Source organism: Sarcophilus harrisii, chromosome 4 (assembly GCF_902635505.1).
Source record: "Sarcophilus harrisii chromosome 4, mSarHar1.11, whole genome shotgun sequence".
NCBI classification, from domain to species: Eukaryota; Metazoa; Chordata; class Mammalia; order Dasyuromorphia; family Dasyuridae; genus Sarcophilus; species Sarcophilus harrisii.
Genome location: NC_045429.1, coordinates 35,429,696 through 35,457,280, shown reverse-complemented (window position 1 = coordinate 35,457,280; position 27,585 = coordinate 35,429,696). Strand labels below are relative to the sequence as shown.

Here is a 27,585-nt window from a genome sequence, read left to right as displayed (position 1 = left end):
CAGATGAATTTTGTTGTTATTTTTTCTAGGTCATTAAAATAGTTTCTTGGGACTGGTATAGCACTAAATAAATAGATTAGTTTAGGGAGTATTGTCATCTTTATTATATTTGCTCAACCTATCCAAGGGCACTTAATATTTTTCCAGTTGTTTAGATCTGACTTTATTTGTGTGGAAAGTGTTTGTAGTTTTGATCATATAGTTCCTGACTTTCCCTTGGCAGATAGATTTGCAAATATTTTATACTACCAACATTTATTTTCAATGGAATTTCTTTTTGTATCTCTTGCTGTTGGAGTTTATTAGTGATGTATAAAAATGCTGATGATTTATGTCTATTTATTTTGTATCCTGCAACGTTGCTAAAGTTGTGGATTATTTCTAATAGCTTTTTAGTAGATTCTCTGGGGTTCTCTAAGTATACCATCATATCATCTGCAAAGAATGATAATTTGGTTTCCTCATTACTTACTCTAATTCCTTTAATCTCTTTTTCATTTCTCATTGCTGAAGCTAGCATTTCTAATATGATATTTAATAGTAAGGATGATAATGGACAATCTTGGTTCCAGTTTATCACCATTACCTATGATGCATTCTGATGGTTTTAAATAGATGCTACTGATTATTTTAAGGAAAAGTCTACTTATTCTTATACTCTCTAGTGTTTTTAATAGGAATGAGTGTTGGATTTTATCAAATGTTTTTTTCTGCATCTATTGAGATTATCATATGGTTTTTGTTAATTTGGTTATTGATATAGTCAATTATGTTGATAGTTTTCCTAATATGGAACCAGTCCTGCATTCCTGGTATAAATCCTACTTGGTCATGGCGTACTATCCTGCGGATGATTTTCTGTAATCTTTTTGCTAATATTTTATTGAAAATTTTTGCATCAATATTCCTTCAGGAGATTGATCTATAATTTTCTTTCTCTGTTTTCATCCTACTTGGTTTAGATATTAGTATCTTGTCTGTGTCATAAAAGGAATTTGAAAACATTCCCTGTTTTTTCAAATAGTTTATATAGTATTAGAGTTAATTGTTCTTTAAATGTTTGGTAGAATTCACATGTAAAGTCATCTGGTCCTGGATATTTTTTCTTAGGGATTTGATTAATAGCTTATTCTATTTATTTTTCTAAAATGGGAATACTTAAGTAATTTATTTCCTCTTCTTTTAATCTGGGCAATCTATATTTTTGTAGGTATTCCTCCATTTCACTTAGGTTGTCAAATTTATTGGCATAAAGTTGGGCAAAGTAACTCCTAATAATTGCTCCAATTTCCTTTTCATTGGTGGATAGTTCTTCCTTTTCCTTTTTGAAACTAACAATTTTATTTTCTTCTTTCCTTTTTCTAATCAAATTAACTAAAGGTTTATCTATTTTGTTGGTTTTTTCATAAAACCAACTCTTAGTTTTATTTATTAATTCAATAGTTTTTTTTGTTTCAATTTTATTGATTATTTTTTATTTTTAGAATTTCAAGTTTGGAATTTGGGGGGGTTTTAATTTGTTCTTTTTCTTGTTTTTTAGTTGAAAGCCCTATTTATTGATCTTTATTTTATGCAAATAAGCATCTAGAGATATAAAGTTTCCCCTTATTACCACTTTGGCTACATCCCACAAATTCTGGTATGTTGTCTCATTATTGTCATTCTTTTGAATGAAATTGTTGATTGTGTCTATGGTTTGCTGTTTGACCCATTCATTCTTTAGGATGAGCCTAAGTAGTTTTATAGGGAAAATTTAGCCACAGGGATTTGGATTTCTGATTAGATTAACACCTGGAATTAAACTGATTTCAATTATCAGAGCCTTCTTCCTACCTGCCCAAGAGAATAATTTTTATCAATCCTTCTATTTCTCTCTGCCCACCACACTCCCCATTCAGGACCTCATACATAGTGCTCATAAGGCTTAACTGGGATCCAAGCTCAAGTCCCCTTGCTTTACATCTCCTATTCATTCCACAAATCCTATCTATGATGCCAGGTTCAGTAGGGCTTTTTAGATTCAAGTAGACATTCTAGCTGTGAAGTTATTATTGGAGAAAGAGGAGGAAAACTTCTTGACTATTTTTAGGGGCAAAATAAAAAAAAATCAAAGACAATAAACACAGAATTGTTCCAATTAGCTAGCAAGTGTGAGGAAAATGACCTCAAATCATCTTTTCAAATGAGGAATCAAAATTGAAAACAGTGCTCAAGCCATCTTCCTGTCCCTTACCTCCTGCTACCTTGGGGATTCTCCTTGTGCAATGTTATCTGACTCCAAAGTGGAGGGAGGAATAGACTTCCATTACACAAAAATCCTAACAAGAGCTTACTTATTAATATTGTTATATACAAGTATGAGTTTACATGTATATATTTTTATAGCAAATGACATTGATTCAATTATATTCCACAAAAGAAAGATAGTACTTATAGCTATTTTTAAAAAACCCAAGCAATTTACATAAAAATAAAAGTATAGAACTGAAGAAAACAGACATTATGGACAGAATAGCAATAGTTTTATTATTGTAGCAGAAGACAGTCTAATAATGGCCTGGGTTTTTTTTTCAATCATAAAAACAAGTAAAGATACTTGGAGAACATAGTGGAGGGTTCTGCTCTCTACTTTGGAGCATGTTAGTGCTCAGGACAAATATTTTCTGGCAATCTTCCAGATTATCTCTGGCTTGTAAATCGTTGCACTTCCAATGTTCGTGAATTTTACCAGTCAAGCACTATTTTTGAGGCTGAATTTAATAATTAGTAGTAAGGGTATGAGAGAAGCTCAGAAAGTCTCGTGTGCCTTCTCTGCAATCTTGGCTTCGCCCCCCCCTGAATGAGTATTATTTAGAGATTAACCTTCTCTGTTATTAGTTCATTGACTTTTAACTTTGATGTTAGTGTTAGTGGTCTAACTAATGGAGAGAGCTGAACTTATCTTATTTCTAATGAAAAATTCCCAATTTGGAGAAATTTGAAAAATCAGGGGGATTGGAGGGAATAGCTAGTCCTCCATCCTGTGGGTCACATGACATAGAATATGTCTCTGATATCTTTGAACTCCCAGTTAAATCTTGCTTTCTACAGTATACCTTCCTTGATACCTCTTCATGGTAGTACTTTCTCTCAGTTAATTCTGATTTTCTTTACTATAGCAAAAGCAAAATATTTCTGATTATAAGCTCTTTGTGAAAATGAGAGTTTTCTCTCAAATTTGTTTTTATCTTCCTAAAGCTCAAATTTGACCATGTCACACTACCCATCACCTGCCCCTTCAATAAACTGCAGTGTTACACTGTTTCTAGGACCAAATATAAAATACTCCTTTTGGCTTGTAAAACTCTTCATAACCTGTCTCCTCTTCCATTTTTTTGGTGTAAGTTGTTTGACTTGTTCATCTTCAAAACAACTAATCATTCTTTCCACCACAGGCTAGAGTCTTATGCAATTGTTAGGCTTGAGCCCCAAATCACACAAGTCTTATTACTTATGTATGGATTGGAAAGATAGGAGGAAGAACTTACAGGGATGTGGGAATGCTCTTTAAATTTTATTTTATTTTCATTATTTCTGCATCTCCCTATGACCTATGTGTAAGCCTCTATTTACTTAAAGCTAAGGCCAGTTACAGACACATTTACTTAACCTAAACTGGTGGCATTTATCAATGTCTGACATTGTTTAACCTATTAGTTTTAATACTGTCAGCTTAGTTATCTGCTGATTTAAGGTTTCCTAAAAAGCAGGTAATTTCAGGGAAACTGAAACATTCCATTCCCATTTTTTTTTGACAGCGATATCCCATTAGGGAGCCTCACGCTTCTTAATGATTTCTAATTTGTGGTGTAATCTCTTGTAACAGAACCTATAAAAATGGTATGTCTGTACTAACTCTTTGGGCCTCCTACTGTGAATCTCTTTATCTCTAAGTGGGATTACTCTGCCACTCATGATTTGCTATAATAAACAACCCTTTCTACTTTGAGTGAACTCTGAGTAGTCATTTTTGGGTAGGGGGTCTTTTTCATCTCACGCACTTATGGAGAATAGCTTGAAGGAAAAAAAGGCTGTCAACAAGAAGTTGGGCATGTGGGTAATGGAAGAAAGATTCTTCCTCATAGAACCCTAAATGTAGAATTATAAAGGATCTCAGAAGACATGGGTTTACTATGTTCATTTGAATCTAAATTCCAAATTTCCTTCTGAAACCAGTTTTAATACAAAGATAATGAAAGGAAAAATTGTGACATTCCACTGGAAAAAAAAATCAAGTGGTCCAGAGGAAACATCTCACTAGAGGAGAAAGATGTACCATTGGATATTTATTTTTTTCATTCAATTAAAAAAGCATTTCATGAATATTTGGTATATACAAGACTAACTTAAACCCTGAAAATACAAAGGTGTGGGAAAAGGATGTTCTTTTCGCTCAGAATTTACACCCTAATCCTTTGGCATCAAAGAAGGCTACAAAGTCAGGATAGAGTCAGTCTAGTTTATCTACTTTCCAATCTCCTTTCATAATACTGGGCTTAAAGCACTCCTTAAATTGGTTCATTTACCCAGGAGGCTTAGCTGCCTCATTGCCTACTTAGTCATGAATGCAATGTTATGATTTCAACCTGCAATTTCTAATGATAGAAACTTGGGAAAATCTGAAATAGATTTCACCCTGCCTTCAGTTTTGAGAGAGAAAAGAAAGGGAGAGGGAGAAGGGGAGAGAAAGGGGTAGGGGGAGGAGACAGGGAGAGGGAGGTGGAAAGGGAAGAGGGAAGAGGGAATGAGGGAGGGGAAAAGGGAGTGGGAGAGGAGGAGGGGAAAGGGGAGAGAGTGTGTCAAAGAGAGAGAGAAAGGGAGAGAGAGGGGGAGAGACAGAGAGAAGGAGAGAGAAGGAAGGCGTAGAGGAGGGAAGAAGAGGAGCTAGTAAGAGGACAAAGAAATGAATGAGGGGGAGGAAGAGAAGGAGAAATAGAAGATAAGGCTTGGGGAGACCCTCTGCTATAATATCCCTCTCCTTTATATCCCCAAATTTTCAAGGACAACTGGCAGTCCTGGAAGAGCAGTTTTCATAGAGATGGATGGGACAGGAGGAGAGATGTGTGGCTCTGGTCCCCACATTAATGAAGCCCAATTTAATCTTTCCCTTCAGGTCTACCTCTAGGTCCCAAGGAATTTTGCTTTCAGAGGCATCAGCAAGAAGGGAACCTTTTTGCAACTCTCACCCTTGCCTAGTGTGCTGCTCTTGGGATGCCACCCTCTGAGTTAATCCATTGATCGGGCACACATCTTTCACCTCCTCATCTAGTCAGTTGTTCAGCTTTTTCCCACTGCTCAGAGGCACCTAAGCTTGTCCTGGGGTGACAGCCCAACTACTAACGCAGGTACAATGATCTATAGCAAACAGTACTGATTTGTTGACATTCGTAAGGGAGAGGAAGGAGAGCATTTGTCCACTTCTGAGCAGTAAACCCATACCCTTATATGAAAAGAGGCCCTAGAACTAGAGATCCCACATGGGAAAGTGCAGCAGCAGCAAGCTTCTTTGGGGATATGCTTCAAGCCATCAAATGTCCCTTTTCTCCTTTTTTTTCTTGTCTTCTTTTCCAGTTTCCATTTCAAAATGGGAAGGGTTGGACAAGGTGAGATCATTCACAGGAAGCAGAGTTGGGTGGCATTTGTAGGGAAAACTCCTGCCCTGCTAAGGAAAAACCTCCGAACAAAGAGAGCTGACCAAAAGTGGATCAAGATGCTTTGCCTAAAAAGGCAGTGAAGTCTCTGTCTTTGGGGAACTTTGAGCAAAGGCTGAAGGGTCACTTACTAGTCAGGAATATTATTTTTTTAAAGGCACATCCTTTGGACCAGGGTTTAACCAATGCCTTTGGTCATTCAGTTATCCAATTCTATTATTACTTCAGCAAGCTGAGTCTCCAGTGAACTGTCAACATTTCTCTTGGAAACAACTCTGTAGCTCTGGGTGAGATGGTGAAGCTCATATCTTCACAATATAGGACAGACATCTGAGCTATGGTTATTATATTGCTGCCGAAATTTCTGGAGATTTCGTGCCTGTTCAGCCATTGCCCTTCTTTGTTCTTCCTGGATTTTTCGTGCTTCTTCCTGAGGAGAAATGAGAACAAAAAGGCATCCAACAGGTAAAGAACCTCTCTTAGGTTTAGCAATGCAATTTGAGCCAAGCAAGCTCTGCCACTAGGTCCTAAGTGGTGGGAGACACTGTCAAGATGAAAGACAAAATACAGTAAGAGCCTCTGGCTTCAGGAAGGTTATGTTCTACTGCGTTTCTTGCTGATTGGCAGCCTTGAGTTCTAGCTACTTATGAACTTTCTTCATTGAACAGGTGAAAGTACAAGACACTTTGCCAAGCTCTGTGAAGGATACCAAAAAAAATATATATATATATATATATAATGCCACCCTTACCTTAGGAGAATTTGCATTCTAGTTAGGGAGTATAAAGAAAACTAACAATATAGGGCAAGAGTGTTCAAGGAGTAATGTAGAAGCACTCTGGAAAATCAGAAAAATAGAATAACTCCCTGAATTCTCTGAATTTTTCTTTTTCCTCCCGCCTTCCTTCCATCCTCCCCCTCTTTCTTTCCTCTCTCCATGCCTTCCTTCCTTCCCTCTTATCCTGTTCCACTCTTCCTTCATTTTTTCACCCTCCCTTCCATTCTTCCATTTTTCATTTTCTCCTCCCTTCCTTCCTTTTCTCTCCACACTTTTTTCTCTATTTCCCTCCCTTTCTCCCTTTTCCCTTCCTTCTCTCCCTTCCTCCTTAATTCCTCTTTCTTTCACTTCCATCCTTTCCCTCTTTCCCTATTTACTTTTCTTCTTCCTTCCTTCCTTCCTTCTTTTCCTTATGTCTACCTCCCCCCCGCCCAATCTTCCAAGGCTGACACAGTGACTCCACAAAGCAGATTCTTAATAAATGCTTGCAAAATGGATTAATAAAAAGAGATGTTCTCCTGGACTATATTAATGTTTTCCTTTAGGGCCAACATTTTTACTCTTCAAGTGTTGTAGTTGAGAAATCTCCATTTCTTGAAGTCATTAAGGGGAATGGGAAAGAAGACAAATGTTGAATTGGGGCATTGTAATACCTCTAGTTTCCTAGTCCTCTCTCTCTTTTGTTCTTCCAACAATCTTCTCTTCTCGGTTTCCATACGTATAAACATTTGTCTTATTTCTTCTTCTTGTCTCCTTTGGATTTCCCAGTTGATCTGCTCCTGCCTCCTTAGCTCCATCTCCATCCTTCTTGCAGCCTCTGCTGCAGCTTGTGCTTGCCTCTCTTGCTCTGAGAAGGAAGAAGAATTTAAAATTTTAACTGGGCAATCAGATGGTGTAATAAATAGAGTGCCAGGCCTGGAGTCAGAAAGACCTGAGTTCAAATCTGGCTTCATACACTTGCTAGCTAGGTGACCATGGGCAAATTGTTTAACCCTATTTGCCTCAATTTCCTCATTTGTAAAATGAAATGGAGAAGGAATTGGAAAATTTTGCCAAGACAAATGGGGTGCAACAACGAGCTGGACACAGCTAAAAAGACTGAACAAAAATAAACTCCCCCAATCTTATGTCCCTATTCTCTATTAGATTGACTTAATAGAAAAAACTTATTAGAGCTCTTCACTAGAGTACCCAACACTTGTTTAGAGAGAGTTCAAGATTTAGGAAGCAAAAAAAGAGTTTTTGTTGAATCCCAATGCTCTCAAGGACATTAAGGCATCTTACATAACATTTCTGAAAGCAGAGGGCATGCACAATTCCCTGGACTATGCAGGGAAGAGTCTCCTGCATGGATTTCTCACCTCTCCTCTGATTTTCTTTTTCAGTAAGCCTTTGGTCTGCCTGCTTAATTGTATCAGCTACAGTTTCCTTTGACTTTAAGTATTCTTCCAGAATCTTGTTTGCCTGTAGGATAGGAGGACAATGAATTTAAAACAAGAAATAGTGATGTAAGGGGAAACCCAAGGCCTGTTCAGTCGTGTGAGCAGAGCTGACTTGTGGATCATTCCAACTGACAGTACTATTTACTATTTATCCTGAGGCTTGGAAAAGACTCTGAAAATTTTCTGGCTCCCCTCAGTCTGCAACCCTAAGCCCAAAGGGAAGTTTACCTGGATCCCCTTCTTGGGCTGCTGGTTGTACTTCTTTTGGAGCTCTCGCATCTGCTGAAGGTAGATGTCATAGCCCCCTGGTTTGGAGAAGGCACTCTGCTTCACTGCTTCCTCCAGAGGCCTGAAAATATCCTGAAGCAAAGCTGTGCAGCGATCTTGCGACTCTCTTTCATTTTGTTTACAGAATTCATCTAGCTTGGCTTTCAGTTGGTTCTAGAGTTAATAAAGAACAAAGAAGTAAAACATAAGGGCTGCAAAATAACACATGATCTCAGAATTCAGCAGGATCTCAGTAGTCATTAAATCTTCCCCATGCTCCGTGCCACTCAACCAATTGTCCAAGCTTTCTTCGAAGAGTTCTAATGAAAGAGAAATCACGACCTCGCCTTTTTAAATTATTCCACTTGTTAGGATGTTTTCCATAAGAAGATTTCCCTTGAGAAAAAGTTAGCTCTGTTGTGTATGATTCTGATAAATACTATTCTGTTATAAGAAATGAGGAGTTCAATGATTTTAGAAAAACATGGAAAGACTTACATGTAATAATCAAGAGCAAAAGCAGCAGAACCAAGAAAATATTGCAGACAACAGCAACAATATTATTTTAAATAAAACTCTGAGGGGCAGCTAGGTAGTGCAGTGAGTAGAGCAATGGCCCTAAAGTCAGAAAGACCTGAGTTAAAATCTGATCTTAGACACTTAACACTTCCTAGCAGTGTGATCCTGGGCAAGTTACTTAACTCCAATTGCCTCAGGAAAAAAAAAAAAAAAACTAACACTGAGCAAATAAATCATTTTGACTTTTATAAATACACACATTAAAAATAAAGGACGCATGAAGAAAGACGCTATCTGTATCCAAAGAAAGAACTGATAGATTAAAGTATGTATTGAATCATTTCTGTATCTTTCTTATTTGTGTCTAATGGTTGCCATCTCTAGGGATGGAATGAGAGGAAAGAAAATAAATGAAAGAATAAGGAATTTACATAATAACTTTATATATTTAATAGGCATAAGAAGTTAAATATACTAGATTTTGGGGCTTATGTGCAATCATCTTTTTTGTCTTCCTGTATTATGGAATGCTTGTCTTATTCCCTAAATTAAAAATAAATAAATGTTTAAAAAGACAATGTTAGGCATCTTGCCTATACATTCTTATAGAAGCAAAATCTGTTGTTTCTATGCACTTTGAGAGGTAGTCAAAGGGGACTAAATCTCTTCTCTGATCAATTAGCCTGAGAACAACTCCTATTGGATCCTTTAATATATGAAGAAAACAAGTTTCTTGATCTGAAATTTTCAGAAAGCCCTTCCCATGTCTGTCTTTGCTTTATACTATAGTATGTAACCTGCACTGCAGACCAACAGTCTCAAGTGGACCTTTCATGCATAGCCTTTTATCTTCTCAAGATTTTAAATTAGTTGATCATATTATGCTAGGTGTACAAAATATGCAAGAACCATGGGTCTTTTGGTTACCGGTAATACTGAAAATGGGGTATCAGGTTATAATACTGAGGGATGAGGCTTTCAAATTTACTAAGAGAAGTCATTCATAGGCAAAGTCCTAAAATAGGAAAGGTACCTCTAGTGCTTTTTGGAATTTCTGGTCCACATCCTTGAAAGAGTCCTTGATGAAGACATTAATGGCTTCCCTCTCACAGATGTCATATAAACAGAGCAGTTCTTGAATGGTTTCTGTGGGGAACTGGATCCCCAGTCTCATCATCTTTTCATACACTGTAAAGGCCTTTTGAACTGCAGCTGAATTCTCTAGCTCAGCCAGAGCCAAGACCGCATTCTCCATACAGGGAATATCTCCACTGGTGATGGCCTCCACATAGTTCACAACCAGGTTTCCTAGGCCTAGGAAGACAATGGATTGATCAAAAGGATGGCTAGAGTTACCCCGTTTAGGAATGAGTCTGTATCTTTATTCTTTAGCAATGTGGAAAGTGGGGGTTCCATTTTGTTTCTGAGAAAATGAACTTTCTGGAAGAATCAGGAAGAAGTAAAATTGCTTAAGAAAAAAGAAAGATGTTTTGGGTAACCAAAGCTCTGATGCATTCATCAGACTGGCACATAGGACTGATCTTGTGCAAGAAGACAATCATTCTCTTTGTCTATGATTATCCTAAGAAGAAGACTCCTTTTTGTCTCATGCTAGTGTTCCCTACAGTCATAAAACTTGTTGGAGAGAGAGAGAGAGACTCACGTGGCCCATTGACCATGGCACCTCCAGGGAGAGTCTTGGCCTTCGCTTTATTGTAGATATGATTGCTGAAATTTTCAGCACTTTTCACAAAGTCTGCATCAAGTTCATCATCATGAAGTTGCTCAATCTTTAAGAGCTTCTTTCCATAAGCAGGTGGGGCAAAGACGAAGCAGTTCTTGTTTCTAAAGAACTTCTGGATACACATTCCAGCTTCTTCACTGGTACCTAAAAGGAAGGAAGGACAATATGGTAAAGAGTGAAAGTTGCCTGGAGATCGGTCCCCTCAAATCATATCTTGTTTAGAACATCTGACTCACTCCTAAACCCAAAGTCTATAGGCATGAGGTTGGTTAAAGAAAGAGAAAAGGGAAAGGACAAAGAACTTGTCACATGAATATAAATATTAGTTGAACCTAAACCACTTCTCAGATTTGTACCACATTCCTTTGTTTTCTAAGGAGTCTGGAGACTGTGACTATACAAAGATAACTAGAGACAAAGAAGAGCATTATCAGGGATTACCCCCCACTGCCCAACCCTTAACCAATCAGACCTTTCTTTGGTTTCAGGGCATTCTCCAGGTACTGATCAGGGGTGGCAGGCTGCCCATTGATTTTCAGCTCCAAGATGAAGTCACGCACAGTCCACACAAAGTCTGGAAAGAGGCTCACAAGTTCCATGGAGTCATCCATCTGCTCAGTTCTAGAGGAGGACTTTGCCTTGATTTTATCTGTCAGTTCTGTCACATAACTGAGATTTTAATTAAGGAAATTTGGCAGAAAAAGAGTCCAGCAGCCATCATTCCTTAATTTTCCCAATTTCCTAAAGTCCTTTACTTCTCCTTTCCTTGGGTTACCTTACTGCCATTTGTAGCAGCAACATAAGAGCTTTTCCTGACAATTAACTTAATGTGTGCATGTGTGTGTGTGTGTGGGAGGGAGGCGAGTGTTCAACCAGATGCTTATTTTCATCAATTTCCATCATTCTCAGTGGGTAATTTCCCTTTGACACTTAGTGGTGTTTAGAATTGTTAGAGGGCCACTGAGGCATTCAATGGTTTGTCCTGTCAAAAGGAGAATTACAACCTAAGTCTTCCTGACAGCAATGCGGGTTTGAGGGGTGGGGGGTGGGAGTGAGCTTCTCTATCTCTATGTTGTTGTTATTGTTTATATTTTGTTCTCAAAGAGGATCATGGTTTCAGGAGGTGATGCCATGACATACAAGTAAATCGGATTTAGGTGTGAGAGGGCTGGGCAAACTACCCAATTTATTTCTTAGGGAAGAGGAGGAGCTGTCCCAGCTGTTCCTCCTTTGAGCAGTAAGAGCTAGCATTGGGACAGACCTTTGAAGTTTACAAAGTGCTTCCTCAGTGTCGCCTTATTTTGTACAGAAAGGATACTAAATGTCTTCCATGGCCTGCTGGTCAATGGTACCCATGCTGTTGTAGACAAAGGTGCTGCTCAATAGCACAGCCAGGGCAAAGATCCACTTGTCATTCTTGTTGTCTCCCTAGAAGCCAGATCACATGATGGGGATTGAATCTGTGGCTCTTGGTCACTTCTGTGAGATGTCCTTGATTATCATGATTATGCAGTGGGGAAAAATCAACTCATTGGCTGTTATTACAATTGAAGCCTAGAACAACAGTGCTTAGTAACATTGATTAAGCATGGCGACATCCTTCTCCTCTTACCTTCTCCACATCACCCAGGCCTTCAGAGTCCAAGAGAACAAGGGTGTGATTCGGCTTCGTGGGGTGAGGAACACACCACATCCAGATGCCCTTGGTGTGAGACTGCACGGTGGATCCAAGGGAGAAGCCTGCACAAGAGTGTGGAGGGATGAGTCCAGATGGTGTCAAAGTGGGAGTTGTGACATTTGGGGCACGTGAAGCACACACCAATTGGGGCCATAGTGGAAAGAGTGCTGGATGTAGATTGAGAAAGCTGGGTGCAGATCCTGCCTCAAACACTTGCCAAGGCAACTGATTTTACCTCTGCCTATGACCCTATCCCTTCTAGACTCCTTGGTGATGGAAATAGGAAGAGCAAATACTCCCATCCTCCCCAATTATTTGTTGATCTTTATTTAAAGTGTAAAACTCCTTTTAAAAATGTATGTCTTGAATTTGTCTTAGCAGAATGGCTCACTGGTATTTTATGGATTCTACAGTTTTTGCTTGGGATTTTTCTTTCTAGCTTTTGTTCCTAGATTTTGTTTCTCTATTTCGAAATGCTTAAAATTTGATAAAATTTGTCTTCTATCCTGATGCTCTCCTGAATCAATTATGTCCAGTTGCCAATGATTTCTTTATTTCCATATCCAATAATATTTTTTTCAGTCTTCATCCTTCTCTCTGCAGCATTCAGCACCTTTAAGCATTCTCTGCTACAATACTCACTCCTTTCTGGATTTTCATGATTTGACTCTCTTAGTTTTCCTCTTAGCTTTCTGACAGTTCGTTTGCTACATCAGCACCTCTATTCTTTCCTATAATTCTGGCTAAAACCGCAAATCTTCTTCTAATACCTTGTACTATCTCTCCGGTGACCCTAGCAGCTTCCCAAGTTTGAAATTATCCTTTGTATTCAGTTCATTTTATGTCTGCCTGTCTGTTCACTTATCATTAAAATTTAAACATAAACATAATATACATATACACATATATCACTCTCATGTATGTGTGTGTGTGTGTATGTACATACACACATCTATATCTAAATACATAGAAATACCAGCCCTTTCTGGTGAATTTCTCCCTTAGCCCCTTCATTCCCAATGTCATTTTAAAATTGGTAAATTATAGACATTTCATACCTACTATGTCCAAAGCAGCATTCATTAGCCTTTATTTTCATACTTAACCCTCTTCTTAACTTCTTTTCCTTGATTTATTTATTTTAATAAATAAATTTTTGAGGTAATTGAGGTTAAGTGACTTGTCCAGGGTCACATATCCTATAAGAGTTAAGTGTCTGAGACTGCATTTAAACTCAAGTCCTGATATCAGGGTTGGTGTTCTCTATCCACTGCACCATCTAGCTGCCCCCTTTTCTTGATTTCCTCTTTAAGACACCATTATCTGGCTTATTACTCGGGTGTCCAATTCATTCTCCTTCACCACTCATATTTTCAGTTCCCTAGTCTATTGTTGTTTCATTAATATTATTGAAAAAGTTTGCATCAGTATAAATGATATTTGTTTATAATTTATTATTTCTTCTTTTTCTTTCCTAATTTATGTGGCAGGACAATAGTTTTGTCATGAAAGGCATTTGACAATGTTTTTTACTTTCTCAGTTTTTGAGAATTTTTGTAACACAGGTACTAATTAACTATTCTTTTGATTTGATAGAAATCTATCTGAACCAAAATATTTTTTACTTAGTAGCTCTTTTATAATTGATGTTGGAAATGGCTATAGCTGTGAAGTCCTTTCAGGTTTCTTAGTCTCCATTTTGTGAACTTGAGTCTATCTTATGAAATGACTTGTAAGAGAGTTTTAATTTTCTGTGGGAATTTATTATTTAGCTTATTAAACATACCCTATCTTCCCCCATACCTTGGTCTTCTCTAATTGTATAAGCTGGTAAGTGACCATATCCTTCCCTGTTTCTAATCAAGAGGCCATTATTGACAAGATGGCCAAAGTCAGAATATTAGGTGAGCCTTTGCTTTTATTCCAAAGGAAGACTGTATTGGGAGAGAGGAGAAGAGAAAAAGATCATTCAAGAAAATTATGAAATAGTTATAATTCTAATAGTTATAGAAAACTATAAAACCCTGTTTAAATTCCTATATAGCAGAACAATTACTAAAAATCATGACTGCTTAACCTCTACTAGTCGGAAGAATCTTGGAATCACTTCCTCCTGACAGAATCTAACCAAAACAGATAGATGGGTAATAAGGCAAGTCTGACTCATTGATATCTCCCTTTACCTTATAATCAACCCACTGACCAAATCTGAGACTAAATTTCCTGACAGTTGCACCTGCATGGATGGACTGCTGAATAGATAGCTTCACTGCCATTATCTTCTTTAGAAAAAGTAGGGTCTGGATCACTAAATCTCATGCTTAAGTGACAGGGAATTCTTTCTCATTTAGAATTATGAATTGCTGACTAATGTGGGCAGCTAGGTAACCCAATGGATAGAGTAGTAGACTTAGAGTTAGGAGATTTTATCTTTATGAGTTTAAATCTGCTCCCAGATTCCTCTTATGTGAGGCTGAGCAAGTCACTTAACCTTGTTTGCTTTAATTTTCTCAACTGTAAAATGAGCTGGAACAGGAAATGGCCAATTGTTCCAGTATCTTAGCCAAGAAAATCCCAGATGGGGACAAAAATCAGATATGATTGAATGACCAAGACATTTTCTGTGGTTATATTTTTAAAAATTGTCTAGATCATTTATGATAATTTCCATCTTTGTATATTTGTATATTTTAGGTGATTTTTTTTAGCAACCTCAATTTTCCTTGTATGCAACTGTTTGATTTATTATAATATTTCCTTTTATTTAATTGTTCTTTTCCATCTATATATTTTAAAAAAGATAATTTTTTCTTACATCTTTAAAAAATAAATGTTTCTAAGTTTTCCATGATTTTGCTAGTCTTTAAAACCAACTTATAAAAATTACTACAATATTTTTTGTTTTTTGTGTTTTTATTATATCTGTTTTATTTTCTAGACTTTGTTATTCATGATCATGCAGGGTTTGCTTGTTTGGTTATTGTCTGGCTTTTTAAAAATTGCCAACTCAGTTAGTTAATGTCTTTAATTTGTTAATATATATTTAATCATATATATATATATATATATATATATATATATCTCCATACATACATACTTTCCTCTCTGAGGATTATTTTGAACTCGGAAATTTTGATATATTTCTCATTATTTTCTTTCATATATTTATTAACTATTACTATTATATATTTATGATGTGTTCATTATTAAAGATATTATTATTAAGGGGCTACTAAGTGACATGGTAGATAGAGCACCAGTCCTGAAGTCCAGAAGAACTGAGTTCAGATCTGGTCTCAGACACTTAACACTTTCTAGTTTGTGACCCTGGGCAAGTCACTTAACCCCAAGTACCTTACCAAAAAATATTATTATTGAGTCTTCAGCTATGTCTTTATAATTTTTAAGTCTTTAAGATGTTATTTTAATTACATCATAGCCTGGAAAGATATTCTTTAGAATTCATTTTTCTAAAATTAAAAAGTCATTTTATGTGCTTTAGAACATAACCTATTTTCATAAAATTGCCATATTGTATTGACAAATGTACATATTCACAAGAAATTGTATGTCTTTATAATTTAATTTTCTCCATTATTAAATTCCATATTAAAAAAATCTTTTTCTTTTAAATGTATCTAGTTCTGAGAAGAGAACATTAAAGTCACCTACAATTTTGTGTTCTTATTATCTATATTTTATTTTTTTAAATTCAGTTAATATTTAAAAATGAAACAGATGCTATACCATTTGGTGCACATCTATGTTGGGTTTTTAAAACTCGTATGGTCCTTTCCCATACATCTCTTCTTATAATACAAATTTATATATATTGTTTTGTAACATCATTCAGCTTCTACTTTTATGGAATCACTCACATACATAATAAATTTACCTCTTTATATTTTCATTCTAGATGAAAATAGATTTTTACTTGTGTTCCTTATACTGTCGGATTCTGGTTTCTTATCCACTCTGCTACTTTATTTCATTTCATTGGATTATGTACCCATGCATGTTTGGAATCTGGTTCTCTCCTTTTATTTATTTTTTATAGTATTTCTTTCAGTCAGTATATGGTACATGAGGTTTTTGGTTTTTTTGCTAGTATAGCTGTCAATATCAATTCTTATATGTAGCTTATATTGTGTAATCTCCATTCTATCTGGTACCAATGTGTTTTTCTTATTCATTCCTATTCTGGGTGCTAAGAAAACCATGTTTGATATTTTCTTATTAAAGTTATAATGTCTCCCATTAATGAATGAATTAACTCTATGCTCCATCTCAGTTTATATATTTCTTATTTAACTAACTGGACAGACTTTTTTTCTGCATAAACATGAATTCACTCCTCTCTCTATAGGAATCCTCCTTCTTCCCAATCCCCAATTCTTCATCCTTCACCTCATAGGCTGAAACACTGAGGTTATAGACTATACCATATATTATCATTGTAATCAACAAAGAAACAAAGATATGATTGAATATTTGTAACATATCATCTAAGAAAAAGTCATAAACAAAGTCATTTTCAGTGACTGACCGCTATGAACTCTGTTTTAGAAATCTAGTCCCACCATTCATTTTAGGGGCTCCACCTTTATTTTATCTTTTTTGGTGCCTTTTGTGTCCCTTAGGAAAGAAAAACTCATGTAATATATTCTAATTCACTTTTCTATCCTCTTTTTTTTTTAAATGACAGTATTTTAAAAGAATGAGGTGTACTAAGGAAGGAACCTTGCCTCCAAAGATCTGTTGTTTATTCTTAGGACTAAGATCCTAATCTGATCCAAATGGATAATATTCTGTATGTGTATACACAGTGATGAGCAGATCCTTACTTACCAGTTCTCCGCCCTGCCAGCTTGTTCATCAGGTAGGATTTTCCAGTGCGACAGAGCCCCACAATGGCCACCACCACTAAAGGCTGGGTAAATGTCCTAAGCACCTGCAGTGCTTCCTGGTTCACCATGAATTGCCCATTATTGTTTTCAATCAGGCAGATTGGGGCTAGCATCAAATGATCACCGGCCATGTTGGAGGTGGAGTGTCACCTGCAAATGTGAAAGCAATTCAAATAGGACCTGAGAAACACCAGTCATTTCTAAATCCTAAGCTGGGAAACCACTTTCTCGTAGCCATACTCCTTCTATCACTTGTGACCCTCCCCATCCATCTTGTTTCCAGGCAGAACCAGAGGCTTTCTTGATTCTTTCCCCATTAACACCCTCCAATGAAGTCCTGATTAGAGCAAATATTGAAATCAGGGAAGTGATTACATCTCTTTGAATTCCATTATTCAAAATTAAAATCTGGTCAGTGATGTTAGACCAATGGAAATTTGTAGTAGGAATCCTAATAATGCAAACATGTCTGCAATGCATTCTTTGCATTCATTGGAACCTAAATATAATTGCTTATAGGTAGCCTCTATCTGTTCAAATGTAATTTACAACATAAGGCAGTGACAGCCACCTCTTCCCATGTTTTTTCATTTCAGATAGCAAAAATGAAGTGACCTTATAGATCTTCTAAACCAGTTGAAAGGACCTAAAATACAGAAAGCTTAAGTGACTTGCTCAATGTCACACAGCCAGTAAAGAGCCAAGATTTGATTTCAAACTCAGGTGCTTTGATCTCAATTTTAGAGCTCTTCCTGCCCAGGGTCTTAGATTTAAAACTAGGAGGGACTTTAGCCATCTTCTTCTTCAGTGATAAAGACCCTGAGGCTTAGAGAGGTAAAGCAATGAGATTTGAATTCAAGTTGTTTGACTGTCAAATTCAGTAACATAATCCACCAATACCACATTTCAAAAATGTGTGATTTTGGGGGGGATTCTTATATTTTTTCCGTGTAGCATCAGGGGACTGCTAGCTAGCCTTCTCCCAGCTTTCTAATGATTCATTTATATGTGCTCATTGAAATTATGATATTTCAATATTTCAAGGATTCTTCACTCTTATTTTACCCCCATATACAATCAGTTTCCTTGACATTTGTATCTCAAGAATAATTATCATATATCTGAAATATATGATATACATGAAATGTATGATGTTTATGAAATCTATAATATATATATATATATATATGCATATACACATGTGTGTGTTTCCCCTTTTTTCCAGTCACACATCAACCACCTGAGTTGAGAACGTCATCATCTCTTGCCTGGAGTATTGCAAGTCCCCTAATTGGTTTCCCTGTCTTAAGTCTCTTCTCCTTCCAACTCATTCTCTTTAAACCTCACAAAAGGGGTTTTCCTAAAATACTGGTCAGGCCATGTCACTCCCTCATTCCCAATTCTTGTGACTTTGTATTACAGAGTCACCGAAGTACAAAGTTTAAAAGCTAGAAATCCAACCCTTTTCCTAAAGCATCCCCCATATATTATACCAAACAAATGCCCCTGTCCATAGCATCCTACATCTCTTTCCTCTGAACCCTTTGAAATGTGCCTTAAAAAACTTAGGATACAGCATTCCTAGAATTCCTCTCCTCTAACTCTCAGAGGGAAAAGTCTATTTCCCCCAAGATTCTCATCATTTCTACTACAGAAGTCAGTTTCTTCCTGTTATTGAGAATTCCTTCCAAAATAAAACTCCCCCTATTGGTTGGTGATCCTCCGACTTAACAACGAAAATTACGAGAAATGTAATTGTTGGCTAATCTTTTTGGCAGGGAATGGTTTCCCGTGAATATTTGGGAATTCCCCATTATCAGTAGCCTGTGTTTCTGGCCCGGGTTTGTAATTTATTTCCTATATTTCTATCCAGTTTCTCTTTCTCTCTGTGTCTACAGTGGAATACTACCATGATAAAATAACTACTTTTTATCCTTCTTTTGAAAGAAGTGATGCTAAATGGCCCCTTAACAGCTTTTCTGGGGAGATCCTTCCAGGTAGATTTTCTCTGTGTGACTAAGTCAGTAGGCTCATGGGGAATTGCACCCCAGGAATGAGTACAGGCTGATGTAGCTCTTTCCTCTTTTCATCAGTGTGTGTTCCCCTTAGTTTTCTTCAAAGTGGTCTTTCTGTCAAGCCATTCTCCAACTGATAAATGGTCAAATGATATGAACAGACAATTCTCAGATGAAGAAATTAAAACTATTTTTAGCCATATGAAACGATGGTCCAAATCATTATTAATCAGAGAAATACAAATTAAGACAACTCTGAGATACCACTACACACCTGTCAGATTGGCTAGAATGACAGGGAAAGATAATGCGGAATGTTGGAGGGGATGTGGGGAAAACAGGGACACTGATACATTGTTGGTGGAATTGTGAACACATCTAGCCATTCTGGAGAACAATTTGGAACTATGCTCAAAAAGTTATCAAACTGTGCATACCCTTTGATCCATCGGTGTTTCTACTGGGCTTATACCCCAGAGAGACTAAAGAAGGGAAAGGGGCCAAAATGTTTGTGGCAACCCTGTTTATAGTGGCCAGAAGCTGGAAAATGAATGGATGCCCATCAGTTGGAGAATGGTTGAATAAATTGTGGTCTATGAATGTTATGGAATATTATTGTTCTGTAAGAAATGACCAGCAGGATGAATACAGAGACGCTTGGAGAGACTTACATGAACTGATGCTGAGTGAAATGAGCAGGACCAGGAGATCATTAGATACCTCAACAGCGATACTGTATGAAGATGTATTCTGATGGAAGTGGATTTCTTTGACAAAGAGAAGATCTAACTCAGTTTCAATTGATCAAGCATGGACAGAAGCAGCTACACACAAAGAAAGAACACTGGGAAATGAGTGTAAACTGCTTGCATTTTTGTTTTTCTTTCCAGGTTATTTATATCTTCTGAATCCAATTCTCCCTGTGCAACAAGAGAACTGTTTGGTTCTGCACACACATATTGTTCCTAGATATACTGTAATCTAATACGTATAGGACTGCTTGCCAGCTGGGGGAGGGGGTGGAGGAAGGGAGGAGAAAAATCAGAACAGAAGTGAGTGCAAGGGATAATGTTGTAAAAAATTACCCTGGCATGGGTTCTGGCAATAAAAAGTTATTTAAAAAAAACCAAAGTTGTCTTTCTGCATTCTCTTCCTAACTGCCTGACTGCTTCTACTCAGCCTCCTTTGCTAGATTGTGTGTTCTTGATTTTCTGGAGGTCTCTGGACCAGCCTTTATTTCAACAGAGTAATCACCAGTAGAATAGCCAGGTATTAAAGTCCAAATTCTTTATTTTCTCCTTCACAGTCTAGTTTCCTTGCCTGGGGCTGGGCAGCTTTCTGGAGAGCCTTTCAGACCAGCCTTGGTCTCACCAGGGAGAGCAGGAGCACAGGCCAGTCACCACAAGGCTGATGAAGATGGAATGAGTCTCTCTGAGTCCCAGGGCTTGTACTTCAGCCTCCAGCCACCACAAAGTTGGACTATGGAATAAATCTGTCTCTTACTTCTCCACCTGGCTGAGTTTGTCCCAGTTTATATGCTCTATTATAATTAGATCATTTACAGTATACTGAGTATAAACCAACCATTATATCACTAAGGAACCATTATTTGTTGTAAGATTAAATCAGTCATACTGAACTAGAGAACTAGTAATTAGCACGCTAAACTAGATAACCATTGTATCACCAATTCCACTGACTTAGCACCTTGTAAGAATGCTTGCTTCAAGTACAAGTTCTGGCCCATAACACTAGATCATTATCCATGCCATGCTTCTTAAGCATGGATTTCTTTTAGGTCCTGTCCTGGGGCCTACTTCCATTTTCTTTTTGTCTCTCACTCCTGAAATTCTCTTCTTCCCATGCTCTTCCTCCTGGCTTCTCTGGTTTCCTTCAAGTCCCAGTTAAAATTTCACTTCGTATAGGAAGCCTTTCCTGTGCCCCTTAAGGTTAGAAAATTATCTTCCCTCTATCTATTATTAATCCTACATGTAGGTTATTTGCATTTTGAACATTTTTATTTACATTTTGTCTTCTTGATTAGATTCTGAGCTCCTTGTGGAAAGGGATTTTTTGAATTCCCAGTATTCAGCACAGTGCTTGGCACATATTTAGTGCTTAATTAATACTTGTTAATTGACTGATTAAGAGAGTGTGGCTCCCTTGTGCGTTCTCAAAGGACCTAGTACCTGTAGGTAGTAGGGTTATAACCTAGAGCTTGAGTGGCTATTCATTCAACCTTCTTGATTACAGAAAGGGAAACTGAGGCAAAAAAGTTATAGGACTTGCCTAAAGACTTGTACACAAATAGTAGGTATCAGAGATAAGACCTGACCTCAAATCTTCTGATTCTGGAGCTCTTTCCTCTCTTCTGACCTGTCTCCATGTGAATTTGTCATTGAGTATTTAATAAGGTCGATTATGTGCCAAGCATTGTGCTAGTCACTGGGGATACAAAGAGGAAGAGGAAATAGTCCTTCCTTCAAGGAGTTTACATTGTCTCCAAGAATCGCCTTTTATATGTATAACTACATAGACAAACATACAAAATGAACACAAAACAAATTCAGAAATGAATCACCAGCAGTTGGAATGATGAAGAAAAGATTTTATGCAGGACGTCATATCTGAGCTGAACCTTGAATGAACCTAGGGATTCTTAGAGGAGCGAAGACTGTATATATTCCAGGCATTGGGTTCAGCCCATGCAAAGGTTCAGAGACTGGAAATATATTGTGTGTCAGTCAGAGCAGGAAGGCCTTTTGGCCAGGTTGAATTAATGTGCTACGAGACCAGAATGGTAATTTGAGCTGGGTTGTGAAGGACTTTAAATCCTGGTGACAAGTTAGAAAAGCTTTCAGATTTGCAAATCCCTACATATGCATCATCCTATTTGATTCCAGATCGATTGGTTGAACAAATCTCCACAGAATTCCTACTATGGAAGCAGATGTGAGGATGAGATTCACTTGCACAAGCACAAAGTACCCAGGTTTAACTTCCAGTGCTTGACCTTGTAAGTTGCTCCATCTCCTTGAGTCCCTTATATGAAGAAACCATTGCTGAAAACATCATGCCAGCTGGGCACACACAAGATACAGAGTTGATTTACACTCTGCTTACTTGTTACAACTATTTGAACAGATTGTCTATTGAGGATTCATTAGGTTTAGAGTTCTCTGACTGGTGGATCATCCTTAGATAGAGATGCTGAGGGAAGCAAGAAAAGTTTGAGAATTTCTGCTCTTAATCTTAAGTGTTCCAGCAGTCTCTGTGGAGCTAGTCCACAGAATCCAGGGAAATGGGGTGGTGGTTGATACCTAGTCCACCATCTGGGTCTCATTATCCAGGAACAAAAGACTGGCAGAGGCTTGAACTCATTCAAATCTGCCCTCAGTCACTTACTGTGTGATAACAAAGCAAGACACTTAACATTAATTTGCTTCAGTTTCAACTGTAAACCTCACAGTGTTGTCATAAGAATTAATATTTCTGTAAAGTATTAGCATAGAGTATGGACATAGTAGGTTTTATATAAATACTTATTCTTTTTTCTTACTGCCTTCATTTTAAAAGGTAGAAGTGCTAGGACTTCTTTGGTCTTGCCTTGGATCCCTGAGTTCCTGTGCTGAAGTTCCTCTCCTCAGCCTCATCCCCATGCCCTTGGATCTTCAGGTTCAGAGTGCGGGATCTTCAGGGCCCTGCCCAGTGCCTCTGGACAGAATGCTAGGGACATTGGAGCCTTCATTGTCTGGGCTGTCCCTTTCTGAGTACTGTGACAGTATGTTGGGTGGCACTGTTAGGGACACTGTTTTCTTGTTTCTTATTAACTACTTCTTACGTGGGCTTTCCAGGGCATTTATCCTGTGGATTTTTTTAAAACCACTTTCATGTTTTCTTGATGGGAGGGAGGGAACATGCATTTCTTTTTTTTTTTTAATTTTAATAGCCTTTTATTTACAGGTTATATGTATGGGTAACTTTACAGCATTGACAATTGCCAAATCTCTTGTTCCAATTTTTCCCCTCCTACCCCTCACCCTCTCCCCCAGATGGCAGGATGACCAGTAGATGTTAAATATATTAAAATATAAATTAGATACACAATAAGTATACATGACCAAACCGTTATTTTGCTGTACAAAAAGAACTGGACTCTGAAACATTGTACAATTAGCCTGTGAAGGAAATCAAAAATGCAGGTGGGCAAAAATAGAGGGATTGGGAATTCAATGTAATGGTTCTTAGTCATCTCCCAGAGTTCTTTCGCTAGGCACAGCTGGTTCAGTTCATTACTGCTCCATTGGAACTGATTTGGTTCATCTCATTGCTGAGGATGGCCAGGTCCATCAGAATTGGTCATCATATAGTATTGTTGTTGAAGTACATAATGATCTCCTGGCCCTGCTTATTTCACTCAGCATCAGGAACATGCATTTCTTAACTATCCACATGTATAAGGCAGTGTGGTAAACACTTTACAAACTCTAGGTTATTTGACCCTCCCCCTTCCCCCAGCAACCCTGTGAGATAGTTGCTGTTATTATCTCTATTTTACAGTTAAGGAATGGGCACTAGACAAATGCTAGGTGGTTTTGTTATTGTCGCAGGCTAGTAAGTAAATGCCTGAGGGTAAATTTGAACTCACTCCTTTCTGATTATAGGTTTAAAGCTCTGACTACTGTGCCTCTTTCCATCTCTGGTTGTGCTGGAGATGTGATCTTTCCTGTTACTCATGGCCTTCTGGTTGTTTACAATTCTGAGGCTGAAGTCACCAACTGCACTTTTTCACTGAATTTCTTCATCATTATTTCCTCTGAATCTAAGGATTTGCTAGAGTAGATATGTGGGAGCTGAATAGTTGGCTTCTGTTCAGTTAGCTGTTTTGTCTGGAAGGTTAATCACTTATCCATGTGAGGAGTTGGGGTTTAAAAGGAGAGAAAGAAAGGGTGGGAAGAGAAGTTTTGGGTTTTTTTTAAGATCAGAGATCTTCTTTTCAATTTTAAATACAATTTAAAATTATCTCTAATTTGTCCCATCTATACCTGCTTCTACATAACTGTTTGTATATTGTCTTTCCCATTTTAGTGTGGAACTCCTGAAGAGTTTTATTTATTTCCTAGTGCTTAGTACCTGGCACCTTATAGGCATTAATAAAAGCCTATTGACCTGACTTTTCCTAGCAGGTTTACCAATTAATCAATTAAACAGAAAAGTGGATGATTTTATTATTTTTAATTAAATTAATTTAATTTCCAATTTATCTAGGTGCCTCGGTGTCCAGACATCCAGACAAACCTTAACTAGTCTTTAGGTACTCCCCATACTCAGGAGTTCCAGGGATAGTATAGTTCTGGGGCTAAGATCCTGACCTTCCTCTCAGCCATGCCCAGTAGGAGCCAGCAAATATCCCTGTCTATTTTCTCCCTCATAACCTCCCACAGGGGATATATCTGGTTGGAGAAAATCTAGTTCCAAGACACTGATGGTTCCTCTGGCTACTGGCTCCTCAAATCTTAGCTCATCAATGGAGTGAGAGGCCCTCCCATAGGAGCCACTACACCCTCTGTGCTGTCTGATTGTTTCTTTCTCTGTGGCTGTAGGTTCATGCAAAGTCACCTCGTGGATCTGGAGCTGTGTCCCTGCTTGCTCTGTCACCCTTTCATTCACAGTACTTTCTGCTTTGATTAATTATTTCCTAATCTAATGCTGTGCTTGGCTTTGGTCCATTAGCATTTTTATTACTTGAAAACCTAGATTTGAGTTCATTTTGAAAGTGTAATAGAGAATACATAAGCCAAGAGAGGTAAATTGCCATGGAAAGAGTACATGATTTGAAACTGAGATGGAGGATCCAGAGGTGACTGACAGCCCCACAATGCCTAATTCTAATCCCTGGCTGTATGGGATAGAATTCTGGGAAGAGGATTTGGTAATGTCAGTGGGTTGTGGATTCCTACTCGGGATATTTCCTATTTCCTTTCTTCTCCTCAATTAAACCTTCAGATTTCCAACATACAATATGGACAGCTGTAGAAATTTTTATCACAGGCAATCATAAGATAGTTCAGCTTCCCAGAAGCTTTCTCTGCCAAACAGTTCCCTCTTCCCTGCTCCCAGCCCCTCGAATGGTGCTCCACATGAAGTGGACCCGACCAATGTGAAGTGAGTCCTGAGCAGATGAAGATTTAAACTTTGCTGACCTCTGAGGTAGATGAGGACCAACAGTGTCCTATTTAAGGGGAAGTGACTGCTCCATCCAACTTCCCCCTCACATTCTAAGCAAAGACCATATCACAGAGAGAAAGTTGCTTTACCATTTCTGAAGAGCCTGTTTGGAGGAGAAAATACAGAAAAGTTCTTACCTCTTTTTCACTTCACAATTTCCAGATCTTTGTTGTTTTGTTGCGTTGGTGACTCCCTTGATTCCCCTTCTCTGTTACCCCCATTACTCCAACCATCTCCTTGTCAGTTTGTTTGTCCAAAGCTCTCTGATCACTGGGCTGTGATGGTTTCATTTTATAAACGAATTCTGAGAAAGAAAAAAATGGAAATGCAGCAGAGGAAAGGGAAACTAAAAATAACAGCAAGCACTTTATGGGCGTATCTGAGTGAGGAGACAAAAAGAGGAAGCACCCAATAAACATGCTGAGGAACACTGGATGGGAATTTTTTCCAGGTGATGTCAGGTTGCACTGAATTCCACTGGTGGAAGACAGACTTTGGATTATTTAAAATAGAAGATCATCTCTGATTTTTCTTGTGCGGCATGATGACTGTGGAAATATATTTGGAAGAAATGTACATGTTCAATCTATATTGGATTGCTCTCTGTCTTACGGAGGGGGTAGAGGGGAAAGAGGGAGAAAATTTTGGAATGTAAAATTTTGCAAAGGTGAATGCTGAAAACTACTTTTGCATAAATGCTATTTTAAAAAGAAAAAAAAAACATCGAAGGCCATCCAAAATTCATGACCTTGCAAGGTTGATGACAATTTTTTTTGGATAGGTATATTATTTATTCTGAAAATCATCTTATAAAAAGAGCTGAAATTCCTGTCTACTGATCCTTTGCTCTATTGATTCCTTTCATTTCTCTCATTTGGGAGTCCCTAGCATCACACTGAGTAGGCCAAAGCAGAGTATAATCTGATTTGTCTTCCTTTAACTCGACAACACTGAGATGTTTTGATTTCAAGCAGTCAGAAACTGGCAGATTCAGAGAGAGCAGAGACTTAAGGATAATAAGATGGTAGATTCAGAGCTGTCAGGAACCTCAGGGATCTTGTATTCCAAAATCTTTTTGTGGATGGAGATCCTGTAGCCCCATATACTCTGATATAATAGCAGAGAATGGATTTACATTGAGATCCTTTTTCTAGTGCTTTCAAGTGATTATATATTGAGAGACAAACAGAGAAGGCAGATTGTCAGTAAGACAGGGATTGAAGGCAGTAGATGCTGTCATTGCATAGGCAGCTAGCTTTGTTTTCCGATGATTCCTGGTAATAGATTTTGTTGCCAAAAGGAATCCAAAAAGTATTGTGAAGAATTACAAAGGCCTGAACGAGAAATTACAGACCTTAGAACCATATGCAGTTTTCTTCCCTGCTTCTAATTCAAATCAGGGAGAGATTTAATAATGATAATAAATAGCAATAAGAAACAGTTTTGTAACACTTCAAGCATTGCTACAGGTTATACTTTTGCTTCAGTTCCTTGGTCTTTCAAAATTTTTTTGTTACATTTTAAGTTACAAACTGTCTCTTTTTCTCCCTCCCCACACCACACTAGCAAAAATCATCATTTGACAGATCTATTGATATATATAGGCATATATATCTAAATAAACACATATATACAGATACATACATATATACACATGTATATAGGAATATATACATTCATATACATGTGTGGATGCAGATATGTACATATGCATGAGTATTTGTGTATATATATACATATATACGTATATCTATATAAACACCATATTATGCAGACATTTATTTATCATTTCTTTCTCTGGTGATGTTTAGCATTTTCCTTCTTGGTCCCTTGTGGCTGACTTAAGTATTTATAATACTCAGAATAACTTAGTTGTTCATAGTTTCTTTGAAAAATATTGCTGATCCTGTTCAATTTTACCTCTCCCTACCCAATCTTACTTTTCCCCATCATAATCAATTCAATCCCAATTCTTCTTTCTATGTCTATGCTTTCGAGCTACCCACATAATGATAACATTATTTTCATTTTTCCCCAATTATATGTAAAGCCAATTTTCGACATTCAGTTTTGGAAAGATTTCAAGTTTCAGATTTTTCTTCTTCCTTTCCCTAAGATGGCAAGCAATCTGACAGAGATTATACATGTGCAAAATGATAGCATTCTTGAGTTACAGATAACATTTACCCATATAAGAAGGAAACAATTTAATCTCATTAAATCCTTTATAATTTGTCTTTAATGTTCACCTTCTTATTTTTCTCCTTATTCTTAAATATCAAATTTTCTGTTTAGTTCTAGTCATTTCCTCATGAAT

General features: G+C 37.4%; 1 protein-coding gene across 1 annotated transcript; it reads right to left on the bottom strand.

Annotated features, from left to right (window-relative positions):
• Positions 1 to 5,190: 5,190 nt before the first annotated feature.
• On the bottom strand, positions 5,191 to 25,595 carry LOC100922739 (guanylate-binding protein 1). Its single transcript, XM_031969367.1, has 11 exons — positions 25,406 to 25,595; positions 16,967 to 17,175; positions 12,053 to 12,180; positions 11,759 to 11,868; positions 10,913 to 11,109; positions 10,360 to 10,584; positions 9,730 to 10,010; positions 8,139 to 8,351; positions 7,830 to 7,932; positions 7,122 to 7,315; positions 5,191 to 6,120 (listed from the first exon to the last, which is right to left on the bottom strand). Exons 2-11 carry the CDS (start codon positions 17,154 to 17,156, stop codon positions 6,001 to 6,003), a joined length of 1,761 nt encoding a protein of 586 aa, XP_031825227.1. The 5' UTR covers positions 17,157 to 17,175; positions 25,406 to 25,595; the 3' UTR covers positions 5,191 to 6,000.
• Positions 25,596 to 27,585: the final 1,990 nt, after the last annotated feature.

Coding starts and splice junctions, on each gene's coding strand:
- LOC100922739 (XM_031969367.1), bottom strand. CDS start 17,156: ATGGCCGGTGATCATTTGATGCTAGCCCCAATCTGCCTGATTGAAAAC. Junction 7,933..8,138: donor AGCCCAAGAAGGGGATCCAG/GTAAACTTCCCT, acceptor CCTATCCTACAG/GCAAACAAGATTCTGGAAGA. Junction 7,316..7,829: donor AAAAGAAAATCAGAGGAGAG/GTGAGAAATCCA, acceptor CTTCCTTCTCAG/AGCAAGAGAGGCAAGCACAA.